Genomic DNA, 25,176 nt, shown 5'->3' on the forward strand with positions numbered 1-25,176 from the left:
AATCTCCTAAAATATGTTGTATAACCTAGACATCAATCCACGAGTGCGCATGCAGATCTGGAAGCATCTGGTTCTGTTCCTGTTGTTACTTCTTTAGACAGTAAGTATTATTAATATTATTATTATTATTATATTATTGTTATTATTATTATTATTGTTGTTGTTTTTGTTGTTATTTGTATTATTATTATTATTATTAATATTATTATATTTAATACATTACTATTTAATACTATCATTCACTATCACTCTTATTGAAATTCTAATTTTTAATAATTTTATTTGAAAATTTGAAACCCTGAAAATGCTGTTTTGTCCAGTAAGCTCTGGGTTGACGGACGAGCAGAAGGAGTGCCAGAGTCTCGCCTTGAACTTCGCCCACAACGAAATGTTCCCCCAGATGGCAAAGTGGGACCAGGAGTCCATCTTCCCCGTCGAGGTACAAGGGGGTGGGGGTAGGGGAGGGGTGATTAAGAGTAAGGAGGGGCATTGTTGGCCGCCCTGTCCATTGATAAATTTCCAACGCCGGGAACGTCGACCCCTCTTTTTGAATGATGGCCGATGGGTTTTTTTTAAAAATATAATAATAATCAAAAGAAAAGTTTATGATTGCCAGGTTCTACGTAAGGCTGCAGAGTTGGGATTTGGAGCAGTTTATACTTCAGAGGAATATGGAGGAACAGGTCAGTTCTATTCATTAACAGAATAAAATGATTCTTTTCTTTTTAATCATCTAGATTCATTTTCTTTTTATTCATCTAGTTTCATCTTTAAATAAATCATTCATTTTCTTTTTATTCGCCTAGAAGCATTTTTATTTAAATAATGCATTTTCTTTTTATTCCTCTAGATTCATTTTTGTTTAAATAATTCATTTTCTTTTTATTCATCTAAAAGCATTTTTATTCAAATGATTCATTTTCTTTTTTTTCATCTAGATCAATTTTTATTTAAATGATTCATTTTCTTTTTATTCATCTAGACTAATTTTTATTTAAATGATTCATTTTCTTTTCATTCATTTATATTCTAGATTCATATTTATATAAATGAGTTATTTTCTTTTTATTCATCTAGATTCATTTTTATTTAAATGATTCTTTTTCTTTTTATTAATCTAGAATCATTTTTATTTAAATGATTCATTTTCTTTTTATTCATCTAGATTTATTTTTATGAAAATGATTCATTTTCTTTTTATTCATCTAGATTCATTTTAATTTAAATGATTCTTTTTATTCATCTAGAAGCATTTTTATTAAAATGATTCTTTTTCTTTTTATTCATCTAGATTCATTTTTATTTAAATGATTCTTTTTATTCATCTAGATTCATTTTTATTTAAATGATTCATTTTCTTTTTATTCATCTAGAAGAATTTTTATTTAAATGATTCATTTTCTTTTTATTCATCTAGATTCATTTTTATTTTAATGATTCTTTTTCTTTTTTCATCTAGAAGCATTTTTATTTATATGATTCATTTTCTTTTTATTCATCTAGATTCATTTTTATTCAAATGATTCTTTTTCCTTTTATTCATCTAGAAGCATTTTTATTGAAATGATTCATTTTCTTTTTATTCATCTAGAAGCATTTTTATTTAAATGATTCATTTTCTTTTTATTCGTCTGGAAGCATTTTTATTTAAATGATTCATTTCCTTTTTATTCATCTAGATTCATTTTTATTTAAATGATTCATTTCCTTTTTATTCATTTAGATTTATTTTTATTTAAATGATTCATTTTCTTTTCATTCATCTAGAATCATTTTTTTTTTAAAGGTCTTAAAATGTCATAATTTTTAAATTTGTTGTTCAGGCTTATCTAGATTGGATGCTTCTATCATATTTGAAGCTCTGTCTCAAAGTTGTGTTGTTTAGGTTTATCTAGATTGGTTGCTTCTATCATATTCAAAACTGTGTCTCAAGATTGTGTTGTTTAGGTTTATCTAGATTGGACTGTGTCTCAAGATTGTGTTGTTTAGGTTTATCTAGATTGGATGCTTCTATCATATTCAAAGCTGTGTCTCAAGATTGCGTTGTTTAGGTTTATCTAGATTGGATGCTTCTATCATATTCAAAGCTATGTCTAAAGGTTGTGTTGTTTAGGTTTATCTAGATTGGTTGCCTCTTTCACATTCAAAGCTCTGTCTCAAGGTTGTGTTGTTTAGGTTTATCTAGATTGGATGCTTCTATCATATTCGAAGCTCTGTCTCAAGGCTGTGTTTCTACATCAGCATATCTCACCATTCATAAGTAAGTAAAATCTAAAAAACATTTAAGATAAGTATAATTTTCATCACAATTTTCATTATTTAAATACCCAATATCTCTGACTTTTTTTATAGCGTTAAGACATTTTAAAAAAGCATTATGAAATTACTATTATGACATTTTTTCTGAATTTTGAAAGAATTTTAAAGCCTAAACTCTGTAAAACACTGAACTCTGGGATATCACGGGTTTGTCATTAATTCCAATCAGGGGCGTTGTCAGGAATTTGTCCAGGGCTTTTATTTTATTATTTTTTCCAGGGGGCTCAGCACCTGTTGGGACCTAAATTCTCCTGAAATTCATAGATTCCACGGGTCAAGGGGGGGCGGCTTAGCCCCTATAGCCCCCCCCCCTGACTACGCTTCTGGTTATAATAAAATTACGTTGCAGTATACATCACCACACTAAATCGAAAAACATTTACAACGACGATATTAAAATCGTCGATAAAACTTCCAGTTCATTTGTACACCACACCCTGTATGATATTCTTTCAGCATGGTGACCTGGATGATAGATAGATACGGTACAGAGTCCCAGCGGTCCAAGTGGGTCCCAATAATGGCGACCATGGAGAAGCTGGGAAGCTATTGTTTAACAGAGCCCGGAGCTGGATCAGGTATTGATAAATTTGCCCTCAATAATTCTATTAATCCGAGTCTGCATGCGAAGATATCATCATTATTAGAGTACTATCGGAGACCACATGACCGTCTCACACAGATTTTCATCAGAGGCCTCCCAGATTTTCAATGAAGACCCCGAGCTATTCATCTGAAGTACCAGATTTTCACTGGATGCGTTAAGATTTTCTTTGGACACCCCAAACTTTTTGTTTTAAACCCCGATTTTCATTGGAGACCCCCAGATTTACACTTGAGCCCCCGGATCTCCATTGAAAATATGGGTTTCCAATAATAATCTGGGGGTCTCCTGGGGTCTCTAAAGAAAAGATTGTTGTCTCCATGATAAGTATGGGGTCTAAGATAAAAATCTGGGGGTCTCCGATGAAAATATTGGTGTCTCCAATATAAATGTTCTTGGGGGTCTCCAATTGTACTCCAATGTGATGATATTTACCGGATTAAGATACTTCCTTTTGGATATCCCTTAAGATCCGACCAATCCGTAATCCACTAAAACTTTTCCAATGAGATATTACTAAACTGCGACTCAGCTGTTTTTCTCGAATTAAACAAATTACGGTAGTCGATTTGCTCTTTTCTTATAAAAAAAAAGTTCCGCAAAGTTTAACTAGATGTTCTGAAAATTATAAAAATGGTTGACAAAAATATTTTTAAAAATGGATGAAAATTAATGAAGAAAAAAATAAATTAAATTCAAATATAAATATATTCGATTAAAAACGTGAAAAGATTAGATTTGGCTCGGTATTTAGAATCCTTGTCTCAACAAACTTTGTTTAAGATGCTGCATCTCTGTCAACTACAGCAAGAAAGGAAGGGAACAAGTATATTCTCAACGGATCTAAAGCATTCATTAGTGGAGCAGGAGCTACTGATGTTTATTTGGTTATGTGCAGAACAGGAGGAGCAGGGCCTAAGGTTGGTAAATGAACAGGAGGAGCAGGACATAATATAATGAATAGGTGTAGGACCTAAGGTTAGATAATGAACAGGAGGAGTAGGACCTAAGGTTAGATAATGAACAGGAGGAGTAGGACCTAAGGTTAGATAATGAACAGGAGGAGTAGGACCTACGGTTAGATAATAAACGGGAGGATAGGTCCTAAGATTGGATAATAAACAGGAGGATAGGACCTAAGGTTGGATAATAAACAGGAGGAGCAGGACATAATATAATGAATAAGAGGAGTAGGAACTAAGGTTAGATAATGAACAAGAGAGAAGAGTTTAAGGTTGGGTAATTAACAGGAGGACCAGGACATAAAATAATGAAAAGGAGGATTAGGACCTAAGGTTAGATAATGAACATGAGAGTAGGACCTAAGATTGGATAATGAATAGGAGAGTAGGACCTAAGGTTAGTGATGAACAAGAGAGTTGGACCTAAGATTGGATAATGAACAGGAGGAGTAGGACCTAAGGTTAGATAATGAACGGGAAAGTAGAATCTAAGGTTAGATAATGAACAAGAGAGTAGGACCTAAGGTTAGTGATGAACAAGAGAGTTGGACCTAAGATTGGATAATGAACAGGAGGAGTAGGACCTAAGGCTAGATAATGAACGGGAAAGTAGAACCTAAGGTTAGATAATGAACATGAGAAACAGGACATGCGGTTAGATGATGAACAGTAATAGTAGGACCTAATGTTAGATAATGAAAAAGAGGAGTAGGACTTAAGAAGATGAGCAGGATAGGATCTAAGGTTAGATAATGAAAAGGAATTGTGTAAGACCTTGTTGTCGTATAGCAGCAAGATTCTCAATAATGAACAGATAAACAACGGGATAACCCTCAAATCAAAACCGATAATGAAGAAAATTATTTATTTCCTGAAAAAAATTGTATAAATAATAACATATAAATCGTTACAATGAATTGTTTATAATGAAAAGATTCTTACGATCTATTTTTGGATGTTAAGGGTTAAGTCGTCGGACAGTCCTAGGACGTTTTTTTTAAACTTCTGAAAAGAATGACAATTAATTATTAACGAAAGTCGCTAATTCGTTATGTGAAAATATTCTTTGTTTAACTTTTGAAAATGGATGGATTCACAGCGTTTTAAGAAATTTACACTCCGATTGGAGAACCAAGGACCGGAGCCTAAAATTATTTGGTTTGGATTGGTTTGGATCCGAGAGGGGTTTCTAAGTTAAAGACGACTTAACATGTATCATTGTTAATGGTTGACAGACCTATATTAGGAGAAATTACCCCATACGACCAAGAAAACGATACATTTCTTGTAATGGCCATATCTTGTAATCAGGGAATCTCGTGTTTACTGGTTGAAAAAGGTATGAAGGGTTTAAACTTTGGGAAGAAAGAGTTGAAGATGGGATGGAACAGTCAACCCACAAGAGCTGTCATTTTCGAGGTACGTTTTGTAATTCATAAAAAGGATTTATTTAAATTATGATCAACCAAGTATTGTGAAGGATTGTGAGGTTCCAGTTGAAAACTTAATTGGAGTTGAAGGCCAAGGGTTTAATATTGCCATGTCTGGTCTAAACGGTGGCAGAATTAATATAGGTAACACATTTTTGTTAATTCAAGTAACCTTCTATTTAGAGACCCGTTTTACAACAATACCCGCCATCCCTTTATCTGATAAATAATGTTTAAGATATTGTTGTAAAATATTTATTTCCGGCAATTTTCTCCCTTGTTTCTGAAGCAGAAATACGCAGTCATTTTACAGTGGAACCATGATTGAAAATGGTCAATTTTTAAAGAGAATATAATGGATTTCACAATCCTAAATTTTAAATATTTTAAATCAGTTCTAGTACAGTCCCTTGAAAGCCATTTTAAATCAGTTCTATTACAGTCCCTTTAAAGTTATTTTAAATCAGTTCTATTACAGTCCCTTTAAAGTTATTTTAAATCAGTTCTAGTACAGTCCCTTTAAGGACTCTCATTTTTGCCAATTTCTATTTTATTGAAGTGTAATCTATAAAAATATCTAGAACATGTAGGTTGATCAAGGGAACAAAAAAACATTTAAAAAAACAATTTTTACATTTCTCTTCACAATTGCTAAAAGTTAATGTTTTTAAATAAAATAGAAGTATAAAAATAACTTTTTTTGATTACCTTTATTCTGTTTTTGTTGTCTAGCGAGTACTTCTCTGGGTGCTGCAGCTCAATCTCTAAATATTGCCAAGGAACACCTGCAGGTAGTTTTTAGCTGGTTTTGTCTGCTTTTATCCGGTTATATCTGAGTTCATTCTGGTATCTATGTATGTTGGACCTACATTGTAGGTTCATCCGGGGTTTTTTTCGATCTTAACTGGTTTTATATGGTGTTATCTGGCTATATCTACAATTGCCGTATAGACCAGATTTTGTGTAAAAAGAATTATCTTTCTAAACGTAAAAACCTCTATATTTTTGTAATCAGAATTATTCAGTGCATTCACTGTGCAATAAAGTTGTGCAAATCATTTATTTCAGTATAAATCACAGAAATAAATGACTACGACCTTTCCAAGGAGGTTTGCCAGGTCGTCATCTCTAGCTTGCTTCTATACAGCTCGTACAACAACAATTAACATATTTCTTTGGGGTTATTGGTTATGCCTGGTGTTATCATGTTATATTTATGTCTTGGGGGTTATTTCTGTTTTTTTTCTGTTTTTATCTTGTGTTATTCGGTTATATCTATTTATTTGTGATCATATCTGGTTATATCTGGTTTTAAATGCCTTGTTTGGTGTTGTCCAGTTATGTCTGGTTTATCTGTGCTAGTTAATGTTATCTTTTTCTCTGGGTTTCTTCGTTTTCTTGGTTTATTTATATGGTATAGAAACAATCTCAAGAACTGACGAGGGTCAACCCAGACCGAAATGTATTTTCAATAAAATGTTGAACTAACATCTACTTTATTTACTCTCTAGAGGTTTGGTCCATCACCATCACCGAATTTTAAATTGTTTTTATTGTTAGAGTTGGAATTATCTAGGCCTTTTTTTCAAAAAATATTGTATTGTAAGTAAAATTCAGAGTATGTTTAGAGTCCTCCCGGAAAGTTAAGTTTTCGGGGATGCTTAAAATACATATTTATTTTTCTAAATTTTTTCATTAATTGAATTATTTTTTTGTAGGTTCGCAAACAATTTGGAAAACCTCTTGCAGATACCCAGCATAACCAGTTCCAACTGGCACAGATGGGAACCAGACTAGTCGCTTCAAGGTAAATTCAGGACTTAAATATTTTCTTTTTTGAAACAAAAATTTTAATCAACATTGATGTTTTTTTTCTGCTGTTTTGGAGTTTTTTTGAGTCCCAAAAACTAAAACTAGACTGGTACACGATTATAAATAATTTTTTAATGGAAAAGGTTTGAAATATATAAAATGGAAATTTAATGTTTTTTTGGTGTTTGTTCGTTCAAAATGTTATCAATATGTTTAAAACTGAAAGTTTGTGACAGGTGGGGGGGATTAAAGAGATATTTAGTTTTTTAATTAAATTTTTTTTAGGGCAATGGTTCGTAACGCTGCCAGAGCATTGGATTCTCAGGAATAGATACTTTTTTCTTGATCCTAAACTAAATTAATTTATAACCCCGTTTGTTTATATTTAATATAAATTAGGTGAAGCTATTGTTATAGGTTTACAGAAATCCACTAAGTGATAATGATAATTTTAATAATAACACCTATCAAAATCTTACAAGACTTATAATACTTTAAATTTGTGTGAAGTTCACAAGTCACTTTGCAACCCGTATTTAGACATAACTGACAAGAACTAAAAAATAAAATTTTAGATGGGACTCGCTCAAAATTAACTTTTCAAATCTCAAAAAAGCAGTTTTGTTAAATTCATAATATTTTGGATGAATAAAGTACTTCCCCAGCACCCTGATACAGTAGCACTCTGCAGTATGGCAAAACTATTTGCCACAGATTCTTGCTTCGATATTGTTAATACTGCCCTTCAGGTAGATATTTATTTGTTCACTGAAGGGGGGGGGGGGGCCCCTCCTTCAAAGACATCGTTTTTTATAATTGAGGGTTTTTGGAAAAATTTGAAACTATCGATGAAAAGTTTAAAATAGATTTGTGATATGATCAATTAATTGAATGATCTTTTCTGGACGACTGATTTATTTATTGGTTGGTTGCTTAGTTACTGATTGGTTAGATGGATGGTTGGTTACTTGGTTGCTTGCTTGATTGCTTTGTTGATTTATTGGTTGGTTGCTTAGTCGCTGATTGGTTAGTTGGATGGTTGGTTACTTGCTTTATTGCTTTGTTGATTTATTGGTTGTTTAACTGATTGATTTCCTAGATGCATGGTGGATACGGATACTTGAAGGATTATCCTATTGAACAATTTCTCCGAGACATCAGAGTTAACCAGATTCTAGAGGGAACTAACCAGGTATATCAAGGTATACCAGAGTTTAGAGGTAACTAGATTGGATGCTTCTATCATATTCAAAGCTATGTCTAAAGGTTGTGTTGTTTAGGTTTATCTAGATTGGTTGCCTCTTTCANTAACCAGGTATATCAAGTTTAACTAGATCATAGAAAAACTAACCAGGTATATCAAGTTTAACTAGATCCTGGAAAGAACTAACCAGGTATATCAAGGTTAACCAGATCCTAGAGGGAACTAACCAGGTATATCAGGGTTAACCAAATCCTAGAGGGAACTAACCAGGTATATCGGGGTTAACCAAATCCTAGAGGGAACTAACCAAGTTTATCAGGGTTAACCAGATTCTAGAGGGAACTAACCAGGTATATCAAGTTTAACTAGATCATAGAAAAACTAACCAGGTATATCAAGTTTAACTAGATCATAGAAAAACTAACCAGGTTTATCAAGTTTAACTAAATCATAGAAAACTAATTAGGTATATCAAGGTTAACAGATCCTAGAAAGAACTAACCAGGAATATCAAGGTTAACCAGATCCTAGAGGGAACTAACCAGTTTTACCAGAGTTAACCAGATCCTAGAAAAAACTAACCAGGTTTATCAGAGTTAACCAGATCCTAGAGGGAACTAACCAGGTTTATCAGGATCCTAGAGAGAACTAACCAGGTGTATCAAGGTTAACCAGATTCTAGAGGGAACTAACCAGGTATATCGGGGTTAACCAAATCCTAGAGGGAACTAACCAGGTATATCGGGGTTAACAAAATCCTAGAGGGAACTAACCAGGTATATCGGGGTTAACCAAATCCTAGAGGGAACTAACCAGGTTTATTAAGGTTAACCAGATTCTAGAGGGAACTAACCAGGTATATCAAGGTTAACCAGATTCTAGAGGGAGTATATCGGGGTTAACCAAATCCTAGAGGGAACTAACCAGGTTTATTAAGGTTAACCAGATTCTAGAGGGAACTAACCAGGTATATCAAGGTTAACCAGATTCTAGAGGGAACTCACCAGGTATATCGGGGTTAACCAAATCCTAAAGAGAACTAACCAGGTAGACCGTCCTAGGCTTGACTTGTGTGAACTAAAGTGATAATATTAAAATTTAAACCTAAGTTGATTTTGAATGGAAACTCAAGTTTCAGTATCTGGATTTCTTACTGGACAGATTTAGTATCTGAATCTACATAAAATGAAATGGATTCTAAATAAGACTGGGCACTTAAACAGTTTTTCAAGTCGTTTGTTCATGGTTAGTTAAAATCGTTCAATAAAAAAGTTCTGGTAGTCGTTCGTTCTAATTAGTTAAGAACTGAAAGAAATATTTAACGAGTCCAGACGTTAATGAGCCGTTCACGATAATTTCATGTTAAAATAGCTAGACAAATTTGAAGTCAAAATTTAAAAACATAAAAACACGTAAAAAAACATCAAAATACGAATATATTTTCAATTCTTGAAATTTTATGCAATTTAAAGAAAAAACTTAACTAAAGTCGCTGTTATTTTTAACACACCCTTTCGGTCTTTTTCATAAACTACAGTTAATTTTTTTTTTAATAACGGCTATTTCCCTTCGTTAAAAAGTTCAAAATTTACGGGTTTTGCCGTTGGCAAACAGAATCTTTCGTTAATTTTCAAAAACTTACCGTTTGTTAACGGAACGTTGTCCAGTCCTAATTCTAAGCACTGCACTGAGAAGATCACTTTAACGTTTTTTTGTTTTTATTAGAATCATGATTGAAATATTCATATATTATTATTGTTACAAATAGTCATCTTTACAAGTTCATATGTGTTATTATACAGTGAGAACCAGAAAACTCTGGAATTTGAAACAGATCCATTTCACTAGAAGTATAAAAATACAGCTTTCCCATAATGTCGTCTTCCTATTTAACAGTTTGCGCTTGTTCTTACTGTACTAAACTGTTTATGAATGATGATATTTTAATATTTTCTATATTAAGGTTATGCAGATTCTGATTTCTAGAAGCATTCTTACAAAATAGTTTGTTCCTAAATTCACCTGCTCACAGAATTTTGACTGTTCAGTATAATCCTCATTACTTCAAACTTCCAGGTACTGTAAACTGTTATAAAGGGACAGTACACGCAGCTTCAATTGATCCTACGGTTATAGCTCGGCATGCCAGGTTCACAACATTACACTTAAAAGCTTTGTAAGATCAAGATTAAAAGAGATATTCATGTTTTTATCTTCAAAAATAGATTATGTCCACAAGTGATTTGTCTACTAGTGGACTTCTGTTACTAGTTTGAAGGGTATCCTTTTAAATCGGATATGTTCCTCTTTAATTAAACAAACAGACCAGCCAGCAAACTGGCAAGCCAAATATATAAAAAAAAAAATTTATGAAGATCTGGAATAAAAATTATCAAGAATCAACTTCAAAGTTTTAGGAAAAATTTAAATAAATAAATAATTTTAACCTTCATAATCTTAAATTCAAAGTTTATTATCTTTATAGATGGTTTTTTGTAAACTTCTTTTATATTAATTGCAAAATAAATTTTTCCATTTAAAATTTTGAATTAAACTGCAGACCATTTGTTTTATGCAAAGTCTACGAATTTCGCAGAAAAAAGTATTTGCGAAAAAAAATTGTCTTAATATCAAATTATCATTTTAATTATTTACGAGAGATTAAACTTGAATTCTATGGAATAACGGTTTTTAATTTATTTCATGCATAAACTAGATTTGGAACTAAATTTTCTGAACAAATGTTAGTTCATACAATTTTGAATTTATGAACAAAGCCAAGAACTTCTTAAAAATTTGAGTAAATTTGATTAAAGGGTTCATGAGTTATGATCGGACATGCAAACATACAAACAGAGATTACTACATTATATATATATACTAGCTTGGGAACCCAGGGCTGCCAAGGTTACTAAAAGTTACTCCCGCCGTTTACCTGCACTTGAACGATTTTACCGGGAAAATAAATTTTTGCTTTAAAGTCGACCCAATCTTGACTTAGAATCTCAAAACCAAACAAAGAACATTCCCGTCAAAGTGAATAAATACTAAAGTGGAACAGACTAAGGAAACGACGACAGGTTGGGCCATAAGGTTTTATTTGGTTTGGAAATAATTTCATGAAAAGATTTCGTTTGGAAAGTAAAGACTAGAAAAAAATAGACTAAAGACCCGTGTAAATGTCGTCTTCAGATAGAACTTCGAAATTTTCACGATTTNATGTTTAAAAAACTATAAAATATATTTAAATTGGAGTTAACATTTGAATATAAAAAAAGAGAACAAAAAATGTTATTTAAAATATACAGTTGTTGAGTTCAAAGGGGGGTGATCTCGAATTGGGCGGTGAAGAACTGTCCCAGGCAAACAAGGGGGTATATATTTCCCAAACTGTGATCCCGGACAATTTGAAGTCTCAAGTTGGCAATAGAATGTTGGCAATAAAAGGCAATAAAAGGCAATAGTTGGCAATAGTTGGCAATAGTTCCAGAGGTCTTCTCAAATTCGCCACAGAAGGTATATTTCAATCCTATAAATATATAAATAAATAAGTATGCATTGATATAAATTGATTGATACATAAATGTTAACAATGTTTTTATTATATTATAAAACATCCTTACTAGTTGTGGATGGTGGGGTGAATTGAGGTGTCTGGTTATCAAGACTAAAATAACATTTAAACTTCTAAAATAAAATGACAATTGGTTACAAAGATATGTAAGTCACTAGTTTTAAGGTTTTTTTAACTGAATTTGAAGCGAAAGTACTGCACGTGAAGATGTTTATACTTTTGTCGGAGGAAGGTGGGAGGAGTGAAAATGTCTGGTTTGGCTGTCGTAGAATTCTTGGTCAAAGACGACTTTACAACGTAGTAAGCTCATTGTTTAAGGTTAACAACAGTATATACAAAATACATATAATATTTGAAGACTACAGAGGTAGGAACTTATTATTTTTAATCCATATAAAAAGCGCTAATCCATATCTTCAGTAATCTGAACGACTGATGAGGTCATTTTGTGGGATATATCTAAAGGTGAAACTAATCTGATTTAATTCAAATTTAAAGTGTTCACTGTGGATGTCGAGTGCAAGTTCTCCCAGGAAGATTGCAACCCATGGTAACTTTTAAGTCATACGTTATGTTTCGTGATAAAAGGAAGTCTATAAAGGTTTTACAAGACGACCATCAATTGGTGTTTTTTACTATAGACCCACCTGGCTAGATTCAAATTATTTATTGGGAACTTTGTAACACTGCTTGTTCTCAAACTGAATCCAAGAGCGCAGCGTAACATTGCCATGCTGGACATGATACTTTGACTGATTGGTTGATTGGTAATAATAATAATATTAATAATAGATTAGAAAAAAATTCTCGATTTTTTAATGCAATTACACGGCTTGTACATGCAAACTAATTAGTATTATTTTATGATTATATTATAGTATAGTAGTATTATTTTATAGGGAAAACTCTTGAATTTTGACGAGTTAGAAGATAAACTAGAAATATATCATAAATTGAGTCTCTGCTCAGATTTTCTAATTCCTATATCTTTGCAACCAAATGTCGTATACCTCAGATACTTCAAAAAATAGGAATTCTGTTATATCACTTAGAAATATCAAAGGTTTAAACCATCAGATTGCAAAGATATTAGAAAGTTTGAGTTTGCATCAAAATCTCTAATCCTTCTGCACAATTACTGCATACTTCATCTTGTTGCTTACTACAGGGTGTCCCAATAAACATGGACATTAAGTGACTACTGTTAAAATGTCTTTGATCTTCTTTAAACTGTTTTTTTAGAAAACTTAAAATGAGTAAAAACCTCATCAGCTTTTTAACCTTTTTGGAACTTTACCCGAAAGTAGTTTATTTCCTGACAAGTTTATAACTTCAGACTTGAAGAGACTAATTGCAGTTGGCCCTCCATTGTTTCAGTGGCAACCTTCAAGTCTTCAATATATCTTCGTTTTTCCATCTTAAAATTGGTTGAATTCTGTAAATTACATTCTTTGTCTCTGCTGCATATAATCCGGCCACTTTTATAGGAAAACCACAATAAGAAAAGATATTTTAAAGAAAGAAAAATGAGGAAATTTTCTTAAATTTTAATTTGTGGTTACATCAGAGAAAGCTTTTCCTGACAATTTAAACTAGATTATAATTTATTAAAAACATAACAATGTTAAACAACAACGTTTCATGAGTCATGATAAATAACACTACTACAACAACAACAACATGAATTTCTACAACAGCATCAACTTATCCAAAGATGTTGTTGTTTGGAGTGTTGAAGAATGTTGTTAGGTCAGGTATGACAGGAACCTAAAAACGGGAAATGTATAAATGCTCTGAATCATATTTTAGAGTTTTTCCACCACAGACTATGTGCTTGGCTTGGACAAGATATAGGCTATCAGCTAGCTATGTCAAGATTTTGTCTTTATATTAAATCAATTATCAATTAGCAAGTCATATTTTTAAAGGGTTGAATTTAAGAATTTCTACGAATTATTAAAGTTTTGAAAATTCTAATTTTGTTAAACAGAGTTTCTTCATGACACAATCTTACAATGTGTTCCAATAAACATGAAATGTCAGTTAAAAATGGTTTTTAACCATCTTTCCGTAATAAGGTTAAAATTCTTCATATCTAAAAAACAAAGATATCCGGTTTCCAAAAATGTTCACATATTGAAAATGACAGGACTCGAATTATTTCATGAATTTTGCAATATATATAGAAACTGGTCATTTTCTATTTTTAAAATAAGCGTGTTAAAGGGACTGTAAAGGAAAAATGAAAGGGGGTATAGGCTGAAAGCTAATCACTTTAGCGCTCGATCGCGGCCCATGAAAGTTATATCTAATGTTCCTATCTCGAGAAATTGATATACAACTGTGTCAAATTGATATGAAAATTAATATATATACAATTTTGTATAAAAGTAGTAGGTTTAAATAGATCAAATTCAGCAAATAAGCAACCAATCTGAAAACGATGATATCCCCGAGAAAGCTAATTATTACTTAGGTTTACTCCAATTCTAATTTTATATTTGTTATTTCTATTTTTAATAGATTTAACAGTATACTGCTCTGCCATTGGTGATAGTTCTGGTCACGTGATTTAAGTTTAAGATTTTCTAAATTTTACATTTATAAACTTTCGTATATTTTTAACAGAGTTTTATATCAATTTCTCGAGACAGGAGACATCAGATAAAACTTTCATGGGTCGCGGTCAAGAGCTAAAGTGATTAGCTTTCAGTCTATACCCCCTTTCATTTTTCCTTTACAGTCCCTTTAAGGAGACTGTTAGCGTAATATTAAGTGACCCTCCGTGCAAAGATGGCACTGGCCGATTCACAATTGTACCCTTTAACCTTTCTATGATCAAATATGAATTAAATATCATTGTTTTTGTACAAACGTTACATGCGCATTTCTACAGCAGAAGAACATGTAGGTCTTATCAGAAATAAACAATTTTTGACCTAGAAAAACGACCAAATCTTTTTTAATATTTATAAGATATATTTTAAGGGTAATGCTGTAAATCGGTCTATGCCATTTGTGCATGGAAAGTCACTTAAAATTACGCTTACGGTCCCTTTAAGTGGAAAAAAACTTTTTATGAAAAAAGGCAAATGAATTTTAACTGCAGGAAAAAGGGTCAATGAAGGTTGACCTGCCAAAGTCCTCCAGGTACTGTAGCGTTAGCTGATGTGGTATTCAGGCTTACTCGGTTAGTAAACAAGGCACTGAAATAATAATTCAGATATTACGCTATTTTACTAGACAATGTCTTAGACCTTAATATTTCAAACATGAATTATGTTGGATAAAATAATTCAAGTTTGATAAACATAAAAGTTTACACTATCCGGTTGCAGAGGTATAGTAGAACATTTCAGTTTGTGGCAAAAACTGAGTTCCTTTAGAGAGTTATAAAATAATAAGAAATGTGCATTAATGAAGGGAACCTTTAGACTTTTCATCATTTAAAGGAATTGAGTCTTTGCCACACACTCTAGTTTTCTAATTCATCTTTACAACCTGATTATTTGATCTAACAGAAATCATAGTTTTGAGTGACTTGCTAGACTGAAACAACAGGTGAAATATTACAAACAACTTCGCGCTCTTATTTAAAATTGTTCTTCTAATAGCTCACTATTTTTGTTTTTATATTGTTAATTGTACGAGTGACCTTAGCGCGAAGACTGCTGCTGATGTGAGTAGGATCGGCGCAAGGTCGCTAGGGGTCAAACTGCTAAGGTCTGGAACCTCTGGTAGAGCTACTGTCCGGTCACCTGGAAAAAGAACTTAATAAGCCTCCACATGACCCTAAGGTCAGGTCAGGTCCCTCAAAAAAATAACTTTCATCAATAACATCACAACAATACGTAGTTAACCATTTTGTAGTGACATTTTTTAAAAATGCACAGTTTTGTAAAAAAAAAAAACCGGCCCCCCCTCCCAAAAAAAACTGATTGTCGGGCTTGGTAATAGATAATGTTACTTGAAGTGATCCTGAAAGGGGAGAATAGCAGATTCACAACCAGGGGGGGGTACGTTCGCAACCCCCCCTGACGGACTAAGATTGTGAGGGAAATAATGTTCCCAATTCGCTACAATAATATTTTTAATTTATTTAATCCTTTGTACCTATTTTCAAGTTATTTGAAAGAATTATGATATTAAATACAAAAACAATGAACTTGTTATATCAAATCATAGATAAGAAAAATGTTGTATAAGGAACAAAAATAGGTAAGTTAACCAATGACAACTGTAGCATTACAGGTTTTTCATGATTAAGAATGAATAAGATATCCATGATTTTAAATTTGAAAATTACCCTTGTATAATATTGATCACCTGTATCCGGCACATTGTCCGTATAATCAACTGTATACCCTTCAGAGTTATCTACAATAATATAGTTATTTATTATTGTATTATTTCAAGAAATTAAGGAACCAACAATAGTTAAAAACTGATGTTTATTTTAGTGTTTAGGGAAACAGAACTAATTTTGTTTTTTAAGCATTTTCGAGTTCAGGTGGTACGGTTGATGGGCGAAAACCATTAATATGCTTAAAGCTTATGAGGCTTTTATTGCCCACGTTAAACTAATTCCATGTAATTGATTAAATATTATATTTTTCAATCCTAACTCTCATAATTCTGGTGTAAAATCAAAATCAGAGGAACTACAAGGTTACAAAGTCGTAACATTAATGTTAATGTTTGTTAAGCTGTGCTGATAATGTTTTTTTTGCCTTTTATGATTATTTTTTTTACATTATACAAAAAGGCATGTTTTGGGAATGGAATTCATTTTTGTTTTGCGTTTTTGTTGTTTAAAGTTTAAGTAAAACTTCACCTTGATAGATATCATTTTCTATTTCGTTGTAGTAATCTTCAGAACCGTAGAGCTTGTACTAAAAAATGTGATTTAAAGGGACTATACATAGAATTTCAGGTGATCCTAGGATTTTTGTGTTTTTATATTATAATCTATATATATAGAAAGTTTTAATCTCTGTCCGATCAAACTCGGGAACCCCAAGACCTCAAATTTTGATTAGGGAACTCGGGAAAACAACGGGAAGCTTGGTTTTGAGAGTTCAATAGCGAAAATTTAGTTTCCCGGTAAAATCGTTCAAGTGCGGGTAAAGTAAACTGCGGGAGTAACTTTTAGTAACCTGGGCAGCGCTGGGTTCCCAAGCTAGTTATTTATAAAGAAATTCCTATCTAGCGGGACAAACAAAAATCTTCTATGATGTGTTTAGCAAATTATATTCATGTTTGATGGTTTGAAAATTCTTTTAAATGTTTTTAAAGCTTTTCCCGATTGAAGCCTTTGCCTCAATTCTGGACCGATTTTTACATTTTTTTGTCATTTGTAAAGTTATTTCCTAATGTACAGATAAAGCAAATAAAATGAATTATTGTTCTATTTTACCTTTTGGTCCTCAAAACTCTCAAACCCAGGGGTTATAAAAGATCTTTCCTGGATCTTTTTAGAATCAAGGTATTTCTGCAGATAAGAAAAATTAATAACTAAAAAAGATTATTGTTTAAAAATATTTATAATGATAATTAGAAAAAATATTACTAAGATAATTACAGTGATAATTATGATATTTACCTGAATAAGCTTGGTCAGGTTGAAATCACTGGCCGGCGCTACCTAGAACAAAGATAATGATTAGCATATGTTGAAGGGAACGTGAACAAAGGTGGTTTAGGATTTGAGATAGGGGGGGGGGGGGATATTAGTTTTACCCCTCTATTGCTAAAAGGTTCTATTTACTGCCCTAATCCTACAAACATTACAGTTTCTTTAAAGTATAGGGTAGGCAAATGTCTTAATAATCCATTTATTTATCTAAAACGATATTAAAAAATTGCATTGATTGAACTTTATACATTAAAATTATACATTTCATTTATATTATTCTAATGAAGGGAGAATTATTTTTTATTTCCTGCTTTATTCTTAAATTATGCTAATTTTTCTTACAGGAAACTGCAAGTAAAAAAGGAATTTTTGTTTAAAATATAAAAGAACAATAAAAATATCCTCTTTTATTTCAATCTACAATATTTTAGTTTTCTTGGGCCGCTTGAAATAAAGGCATTTCAAACATTGATGTCCGAAATTGAGGCAAGTCTCTTTTGGTTGCATTGCCATTCTTCCCAGGTTGACCAGCCTGTCGATGGTGATAGATACCCTGTTTAATGAGAGCATTTAGCAATATTTTCATTTTATGGATATGTTTATTTTTACAATGTTGTCACTTTCAAAATGAGAAATGACTTTGTAAAAATCCACGGGGGGAATAATAATAGCAATAATAATAATATCAGCTTGCATGCACTTTAAACCTGTTCAATGGCAGCTGCGGAAGTTTTCTGATACTTCCCGTCATAGGCTTTCATTAGCCTATGCTGGTACAAACTATTGTAGTCCACAGGACTATTACTAGTCTGATGTTCAGTCCCAAACCTAGTCTGATAATCAGATACTCGTCTAAGTTTACTAGGTTTAAACTTTACACCAGCGTCCAGCTCACCTCACAAATAAAAATAAGAATTAATATAATTTACTAGTAAGGCGCTTCGGACCCACTTTTCTAGTTTAAACTTTAGCATTAAAATGATGCTTCTTAAGCCGCTATTTTTCTTATAAAAACTAATTTTCTTTCGCATAAATAATTTTGTGGTTTTCCACGAAAAAACTAGGCCAGATATGTTCTTTGAAGATCATTGAACACTGACAAACTGACATACAGACAAACTAATTGTATATATAATAATAAAAAAAAAGATTTTAATTTTAGTCTATGTTACTGCACCCAATGTACCCTTGGGTTCCCTTAAAAAAATGTCAGCCAATTCGGTCCAGCTGTTTGGCCAGCTANACTTGAAACAATTTTCAAGATTTCTTCAAAGTTTAGCATGACAAAAACTGTAAACTTGGCCCCCTAGCCTGTCCTAGCCGCAGCCTTTGGCCCATTAATTGTCTTAACCTAACCTAACCCCACATATCAGATATAATTGTATTAGTTTTGATAAATATGGCCACATCGCTTGGCCCCATAGCCTGACCTAGCCGCAGCGCTCGGCCCAGAAATTGTCTTAACCTAACCTAACCCCACAAATCAGATATCATTGTATTAGTTTGGATAAATATGGCCGCAGCGCTTGGCCCAGATATTGTCTTAACCTAACCTAACCTAACCCTACATATCGAAAATCATTGTATTAGTTTGGATAAATATAGCCGCAGTGCTTGGCTCAGAAATCGTCTTTACCTAACCTAACCAAATTGTTAGTTAGCAAATTCAAGTTAGTTACCAAATTTTCAGGTTACCAAATTATTAGTTACCAAATTGTCAGGTTACCAAATTATTAGTTACCAAATTGTTAGGTTACCAAATTGTCGGTTACCAAATTGTCAAGTTACCAAATTTTCAGGTTACCAAATTGTCAGGTTATCAAATTGTTAGTTACCAAATTATTAGTTACCAAATTGCTAGTTACCAAAATGTTAGTTACCAGATTATTAGTTACCAAAAATCCACCCATCATTATTTGATCGAACAGAATTCATAGTTTGAAATATCTAAGGTCTACGACATTGGGTTGCAAAGATTTAGGGATTAGAAAATAAATGGTTGTGACAAAGGCCTAATTTCTTCGTGACAAGAAGATGATATCGTTTATGTGCATTTCTTGATAAAAAAAACACAAATAAAATACTTTTCAAAAAAGCTAAACATACTCAAACATACTTTTATTTTTATTCTTTACTGTTCTCTTTAATAATTTATTGCACATTCGAACAAAAAGTAATTTTATTAGATTGAAGACTTATTAATGGATTTTTAATGATTCTGTTCCGTTTATTACCCAATACCTATTCTTTCCAAGATTTTTTTGGCGAAAATTCTAAAATTACTTTTTTGGAGAGCCAAGAATTGTTTTTGTGATATTTCTAAGAAAAAAGAGCAATATGGAAAATAAACTTGAGTCTATATAAGTTAGAAGTTAAATTACAATTTAATACTGTAAATATCTATTTATGTAATTTTATAAAAACTAGGCCTGATCGGTTCAGCCGTTTACGTTTACGTTTATCGATTACGTTTATCGATTTATAAAATAGATAAAGATATTTATTTCGAAGTATTTTTAGCCCATTTTTATACAAAACTTTAGAATTTATTCGGAAAAGTAAGGATTTGTGACTAAATTTTAAAATGTTTTATATCTGAGAATGAGATTTTGTTATACCTGTAATCAGGAGCATTAAAAGAACTGTACTGCACCATGTTTGTTTACGTTTGTTGAATAAAAACAACAACATGGCTTCAGCTTTTCAAGAGTATAAAACTGAAGTCTTGTTTTCCGGAATAATTTTAATAAACTGACAAATGATAAAGATTTATATTCATTCGGGTGTGGATGAATAAAAATATGAAAACATGATGATTCTTGGTATAAAATATGAAAACATGATGATTCTTGGTATATTTATGTCATTAATATACTTCTGTGTTATTTTTTAAAAAACTTTTTTTTACTAATTTGTTTGTTTTCTAATGTGGTTTCTAAGATATTTTTTTTTGCTTAATTTTTCCCATTTTTGAATTTTATCTGTACAGAGAAATTCAACTTTGGCACTAATTTTGCATCACCCTCCGTCATGGTTGTAGCGTAGAATTTGCATGGTTCACAATCTTATTGAGTAAACAAATATTTTTTGTTGATAAACACATTTTGAACAACTGTTGAGGGTTTTCTTTATGTTTAAGATTTCATTTTTAGCCCAATCCTTATAAAGACCATTAAAAGAATATATTCAGGGTTAGAATTTTCAAATTAACCTTTGAAACGTCATATTTGAAGAGTTTCAGGTCGTCTTTACAGTCTTATCCTTTGTGTGTAAACCTAGCTGTAACACAGGCAGCCGTATTACATTTGAATTTTCGAGACGGGTCGACCTTTCCGGTCCCAATTTGTACAGGATTATCCGGTGCAACAAGGTTGACGCGGTCAGACTTTACGCTTCATATAGGTTGAATTTACTTTTACTAAATGGGCAGATTACTTGATATTTGAAGAGTTTCAGGTCGTCTTTACAGTCTCATCCTTTGTGTGTAAACCTAGCTGTACGTAGCTCCATTCTAAAACCTAGAATCCGTGAATAGTTTAAGACACAATCGCCCTGTCATGCAACCCCCGGAAGCACAAATTCAATTACTTAAAATTGAATAAATCATTGTCTATCGTTGAAATCACCACGTTGTAAGGAGCAGCTCAGCTTCCTAACGTGCTATTAAATGGGTTAATGGCGGAATTTTGAATGACCCTCTATTCAAAGAGTTAAATGCCAGATTTACAACGGTACCCTTTGCTTGAGCAAACATATAAATATTCTTGTTTCTAAATACTGATAGTTTTTTATTGTGGTTTCTTGGTGAAAGTCACCTGCTGATTTATTCTGCTGACAAGGAAGGAAGTTGACCGAAGGCCCTTGTCAATTTCAGACTTGAATCTTTAAAAAATTTCAAATTTTGAGATAAATTTAAATATTGGATCAAAACCAGCTTTATCCTGATAAATGAGTTAAACTCAAAACTGTAGTTACCGATTCGTTTTTCCACCCTTTTGATATTATACAGGGCTATTTATTGAAACTCAAATTTTCCAATGGCCTTTAATTATATATTGATATTGCCAAAGTACGAAAAGATGAAAGTTTTTATGTGTCCTTCCCTCCCCGTTNTTATAAAAACCTTTACCAAGAGATGCATTTCAGCTAGATTTCTATTCTAAAGGTGTTAAATGTTCCGTGCAATTGACACCGTTTCTCTTGATGTAGAATACGGTTGACACCCACACTCTCAATATAATCCAGACATAATTGGTTTCTTAAATATGCATGCGGAAAATTGTTTAGGAAAACCTCAAAATTCTATATTCCCCCCCCTAACCCAAGTTTTCATCCCCAAGGATTAAAAAATGAAAAAAAATCTTATACAACCAAACTACTAAATTATTTTTAAAAACATTTTTTTAAAAAGTATCTTAATGTTTATTTAGTAAATTATAGGATCCGTCTAATAATGTCACCAGTATGCTTCACTGATCCAAGGTCTTTCTAATGGTTTATTATTTCAACATTATGTATAAGATTCAAATCAAAGAAAATATACACAATGTCGTTAGTCAAGGCGAACCATAATAAATGTATTCCATGGGGTTATACATAAAAGTTTGATATTTTAATGACAACCTTAAACTCTTAAATAATAAAGTTCTGAAATTGAATATCGAAGTTGAAGGATAAATTTGGATTAAAAATAAACACTGTCAAAATGGTTATATGCACTGTCAAGATGGTAAGGAGACAAAGATTACATATTCTTACTGTTTAGTAAGTAAGGTTGGCAAAGATGAAATATTTACGAGTTCAAGATGCTAAGGTGGCAAAGATTAAATATACACACTGTTAAGATTGTAAGGTAGCAAAGATTAAATATACACACTGTCAAGATGGTAAAGGGGCAAAGATTTAATATATTCACTGTAAATGTGTTAAAGTGGCAAAGATTTAATATATACACTGTTAAGATGGTAGGGTGGCAAAGATTATATATACACTGTCAAGATGTTAAGGTGGCAAAGATTAAATATACACACTGTCAAGATGGTAAAGGGTCAAAGACTAAATGTATTCAATGTCAAGAATACAGTTTTTAAAGAAGAAGAAGTGACCTTCCATTTAAAGAGGGGCATATACTCGTTTAAGAAAGAAAAATATTTACGAGTTCAAGATGTTAAGGTGGCAAAGATTAAATATACACACTGTTAAGATTGTAAGGTGGGAAAGATTAAATATACACACTGTCAAGATGGTAAAGGGGCAAAGATTTAATATATTCACTGTTAAGATGGTAGGGTGGCAAAGATTATATATACACTGTCAAGATGGTCAGGGGGCAAAGATTAAATATACACACTGTCAAGGTGGTAAGGTGGCAAAGATTAAATATATACGCTGCCAATATGGCAAGGTGGCAAAGATTAAATGTATTCAATATCAAGATGGTAAAGGGAACAGAGATTAAATATATACACAGTTAAGGTGGTAAAGGGGCAAAGATTAAATATATACACGACCAATTTGACAAGGTGACAAAGATTAAATATATACACTTTCAAGATATTAAGTTGGCAAAGATTAAATATATTCAATGTCAAGATGGTAAAGGGGAAAAGATTAAATATACACACTGTCAAGATGGTAAGGTAGCAGATAAAATATAAATATAGTCAAGATGATAAGGTGGCAAAGATTAAATATGCACACTGTCAAGATGGTAAGGTAGGAGATAAAATATAAACACGGTCAAGATGTTAAGGTGGCAAAGATTAAATATACACACTGTCAAGATGGTAAAGGGGCAAAGACTAAATGTATTCAATGTCAAGAATACAGTTTTTAAAGAAGAAGAAGTGACCTTCCATTTAAAGAGGGGCATATACTCGTTTAAGAAAGATAACATTTGACCCTCTATTAGATCAAAAATGTGGAAGATATATATATAAATTCTGAAGCGTATGTTTTATCCATTTTGTAATATCAAGTCTAAATTGAGTATAATGCTGTAATAACAAAATATTGAATTAATGATTCAGATAAAGGGTAAACTTAACTTTTTTCTCTCTCAGAGGCTTAACTTTTAGTAACCCGATCATATTGAAATAGGATGCCAGAACTACGTGAGAAAAAGTATTGGATTTTAGTAACCTGATCATATTGAAATAGGATGTCAGAACTACGTGAGAAAAAAGTATTGGATTTTATTTTATCTTTGATTAAAGTAAATTATGAAATTAAATGTTTGAATGCTTAATCATTATTATTAATTTTTCATGAAATTTAATGTTTGAATGTTTAATCATTATTGTTAATTTTTCATGAAATTAAATGTTTGAATGCTTAATCATTATTATTAATTTTTCATGAAATTAAATGTTTGAATGCTTAATCATTATTATTAATTTTTCATGAAATTAAATGTTTNAAAAGTATTGGATTTAATTTTATCTTTAATTAAAGTAAATTATCAAATTAAATGTTTGAATGCTTAATCATTATTATTAATTTTTCATGAAATTAAATGTTTGGAAATTTTGGAGTTAATTTTGTATTTAATTTTGTTTTGAAAATCTCTAAAAAAAGATTGGTCCCACTTTTAGAGGTTGAATTTTGGATTAGGTTTAGAAAAATATGAATTATTAAAACAAAGTATTTGTAGCCAAAAAAATTTGCCAGTCTCTCTCTTTCTCTTTTTTCTAAATTTTGCAAAAAGTTGAAAAAAAAAATTTAAAAGGTTTAGATATAAAAAAATTTATTTGTTTCTATTATGTTCTGTTACAAGTATAAAAGTTTGGTGGTTAAATTCTATAAAATATTCTAATACAAAAAACATCGTTTCTATAAATATAATACAAAAAAGCAATCACGCAGGAAAAAAATTTTGGGAAAGAAAGGAAAAAAAGAAGAATTACAGAAAATGCTGGAAACGTAGCTTAGGGGGTGTCGATATATCGAAATTTCGAATTCGATTAATATCGAAATATCCTTGAAATTCGAAGCAAATTCTGACTAGAAACTCTCATCCAAAAATATCGAAAAGATAGAAATTCGAGAAATAAAAAAAAACATGTTTTTCCTCGCGGGAATGCAGATTTGAACTAAAATGGAAAAATGTTTATTTTCTATTTTAGCTCACACCTGTTCTAGTTTATCTAAACATTATACATATTTACAATTTCTGCATTTGGCAGGTTGGAACAACAAAAATGGGATTAATTGTAACACTCTTAATAAATACTGTAGAGTACGTTACTGCTTGTGTGTGTAAGTAATAAATATCACATAAATATAAGGTTTAGTATTTACAGTTGAGTGGCGTACAGAGGGATCAAGTCGACTGTGTGCTCAAGGAGGAACCCTCCGCTGGGATTAAATCCCTGTGCACTAGCAGGACCCTGAGCTGGGATTATATCCATGTGCTCTAGCAGGACCCTGAGCTGGGATTATATCCATGTGCTCTAGCAGGACCCTGAGCTAGGATTATATCCATGTGCTCTAGGAGGAACCCTTAGCAGGGATTAAATCTTGAGTTCATCCAGAATAGAATCAGATTGAGATGGTTCAGGTTATATAATCCAGAATAGAATCAGATTGAGATGGTTCAGGTTATATAATCCAGAATAGAATCAGATTGAGATGGTTC

General features: G+C 31.8%; 2 protein-coding genes across 2 annotated transcripts in view; one reads left to right on the top strand and one right to left on the bottom strand.

The window, feature by feature from the left end:
• LOC111698451 (isobutyryl-CoA dehydrogenase, mitochondrial) overlaps positions 1-10,692 on the top strand; it is a 10,948-nt gene extending 256 nt beyond the window's left edge. The window contains exons 2-15 of the mRNA XM_023468794.1: positions 30-100; positions 321-439; positions 617-683; positions 2,176-2,260; positions 2,776-2,897; positions 3,707-3,843; positions 5,197-5,304; positions 5,366-5,459; positions 6,048-6,106; positions 7,034-7,122; positions 7,413-7,452; positions 7,793-7,876; positions 8,227-8,319; positions 10,295-10,692. Coding sequence (XP_023324562.1) covers positions 30-100; positions 321-439; positions 617-683; positions 2,176-2,260; positions 2,776-2,897; positions 3,707-3,843; positions 5,197-5,304; positions 5,366-5,459; positions 6,048-6,106; positions 7,034-7,122; positions 7,413-7,452; positions 7,793-7,876; positions 8,227-8,319; positions 10,295-10,336 — 1,210 coding nt within the window. The 3' untranslated portion in view covers positions 10,337-10,692. The remainder of the gene's footprint in view (positions 1-29; positions 101-320; positions 440-616; positions 684-2,175; positions 2,261-2,775; positions 2,898-3,706; positions 3,844-5,196; positions 5,305-5,365; positions 5,460-6,047; positions 6,107-7,033; positions 7,123-7,412; positions 7,453-7,792; positions 7,877-8,226; positions 8,320-10,294) is intronic.
• A 2,799-nt stretch (positions 10,693-13,491) lies between these two features.
• LOC111698432 (uncharacterized) lies at positions 13,492-20,319 on the bottom strand. Its single transcript, XM_023468770.1, has 9 exons — positions 20,159-20,319; positions 18,248-18,435; positions 17,508-17,549; positions 17,322-17,396; positions 16,740-16,797; positions 16,232-16,282; positions 15,561-15,663; positions 15,039-15,111; positions 13,492-13,672 (listed from the first exon to the last, which is right to left on the bottom strand). Exons 1-9 carry the CDS (start codon positions 20,229-20,231, stop codon positions 13,610-13,612), a joined length of 726 nt encoding a protein of 241 aa, XP_023324538.1. The 5' UTR covers positions 20,232-20,319; the 3' UTR covers positions 13,492-13,609.
• Positions 20,320-25,176: the final 4,857 nt, after the last annotated feature.

This window comes from Eurytemora carolleeae, unplaced genomic scaffold (assembly GCF_000591075.1).
Source record: "Eurytemora carolleeae unplaced genomic scaffold, Eaff_2.0 scaffold164, whole genome shotgun sequence".
In the NCBI taxonomy this organism is placed as follows: domain Eukaryota; kingdom Metazoa; phylum Arthropoda; class Copepoda; order Calanoida; family Temoridae; genus Eurytemora; species Eurytemora carolleeae.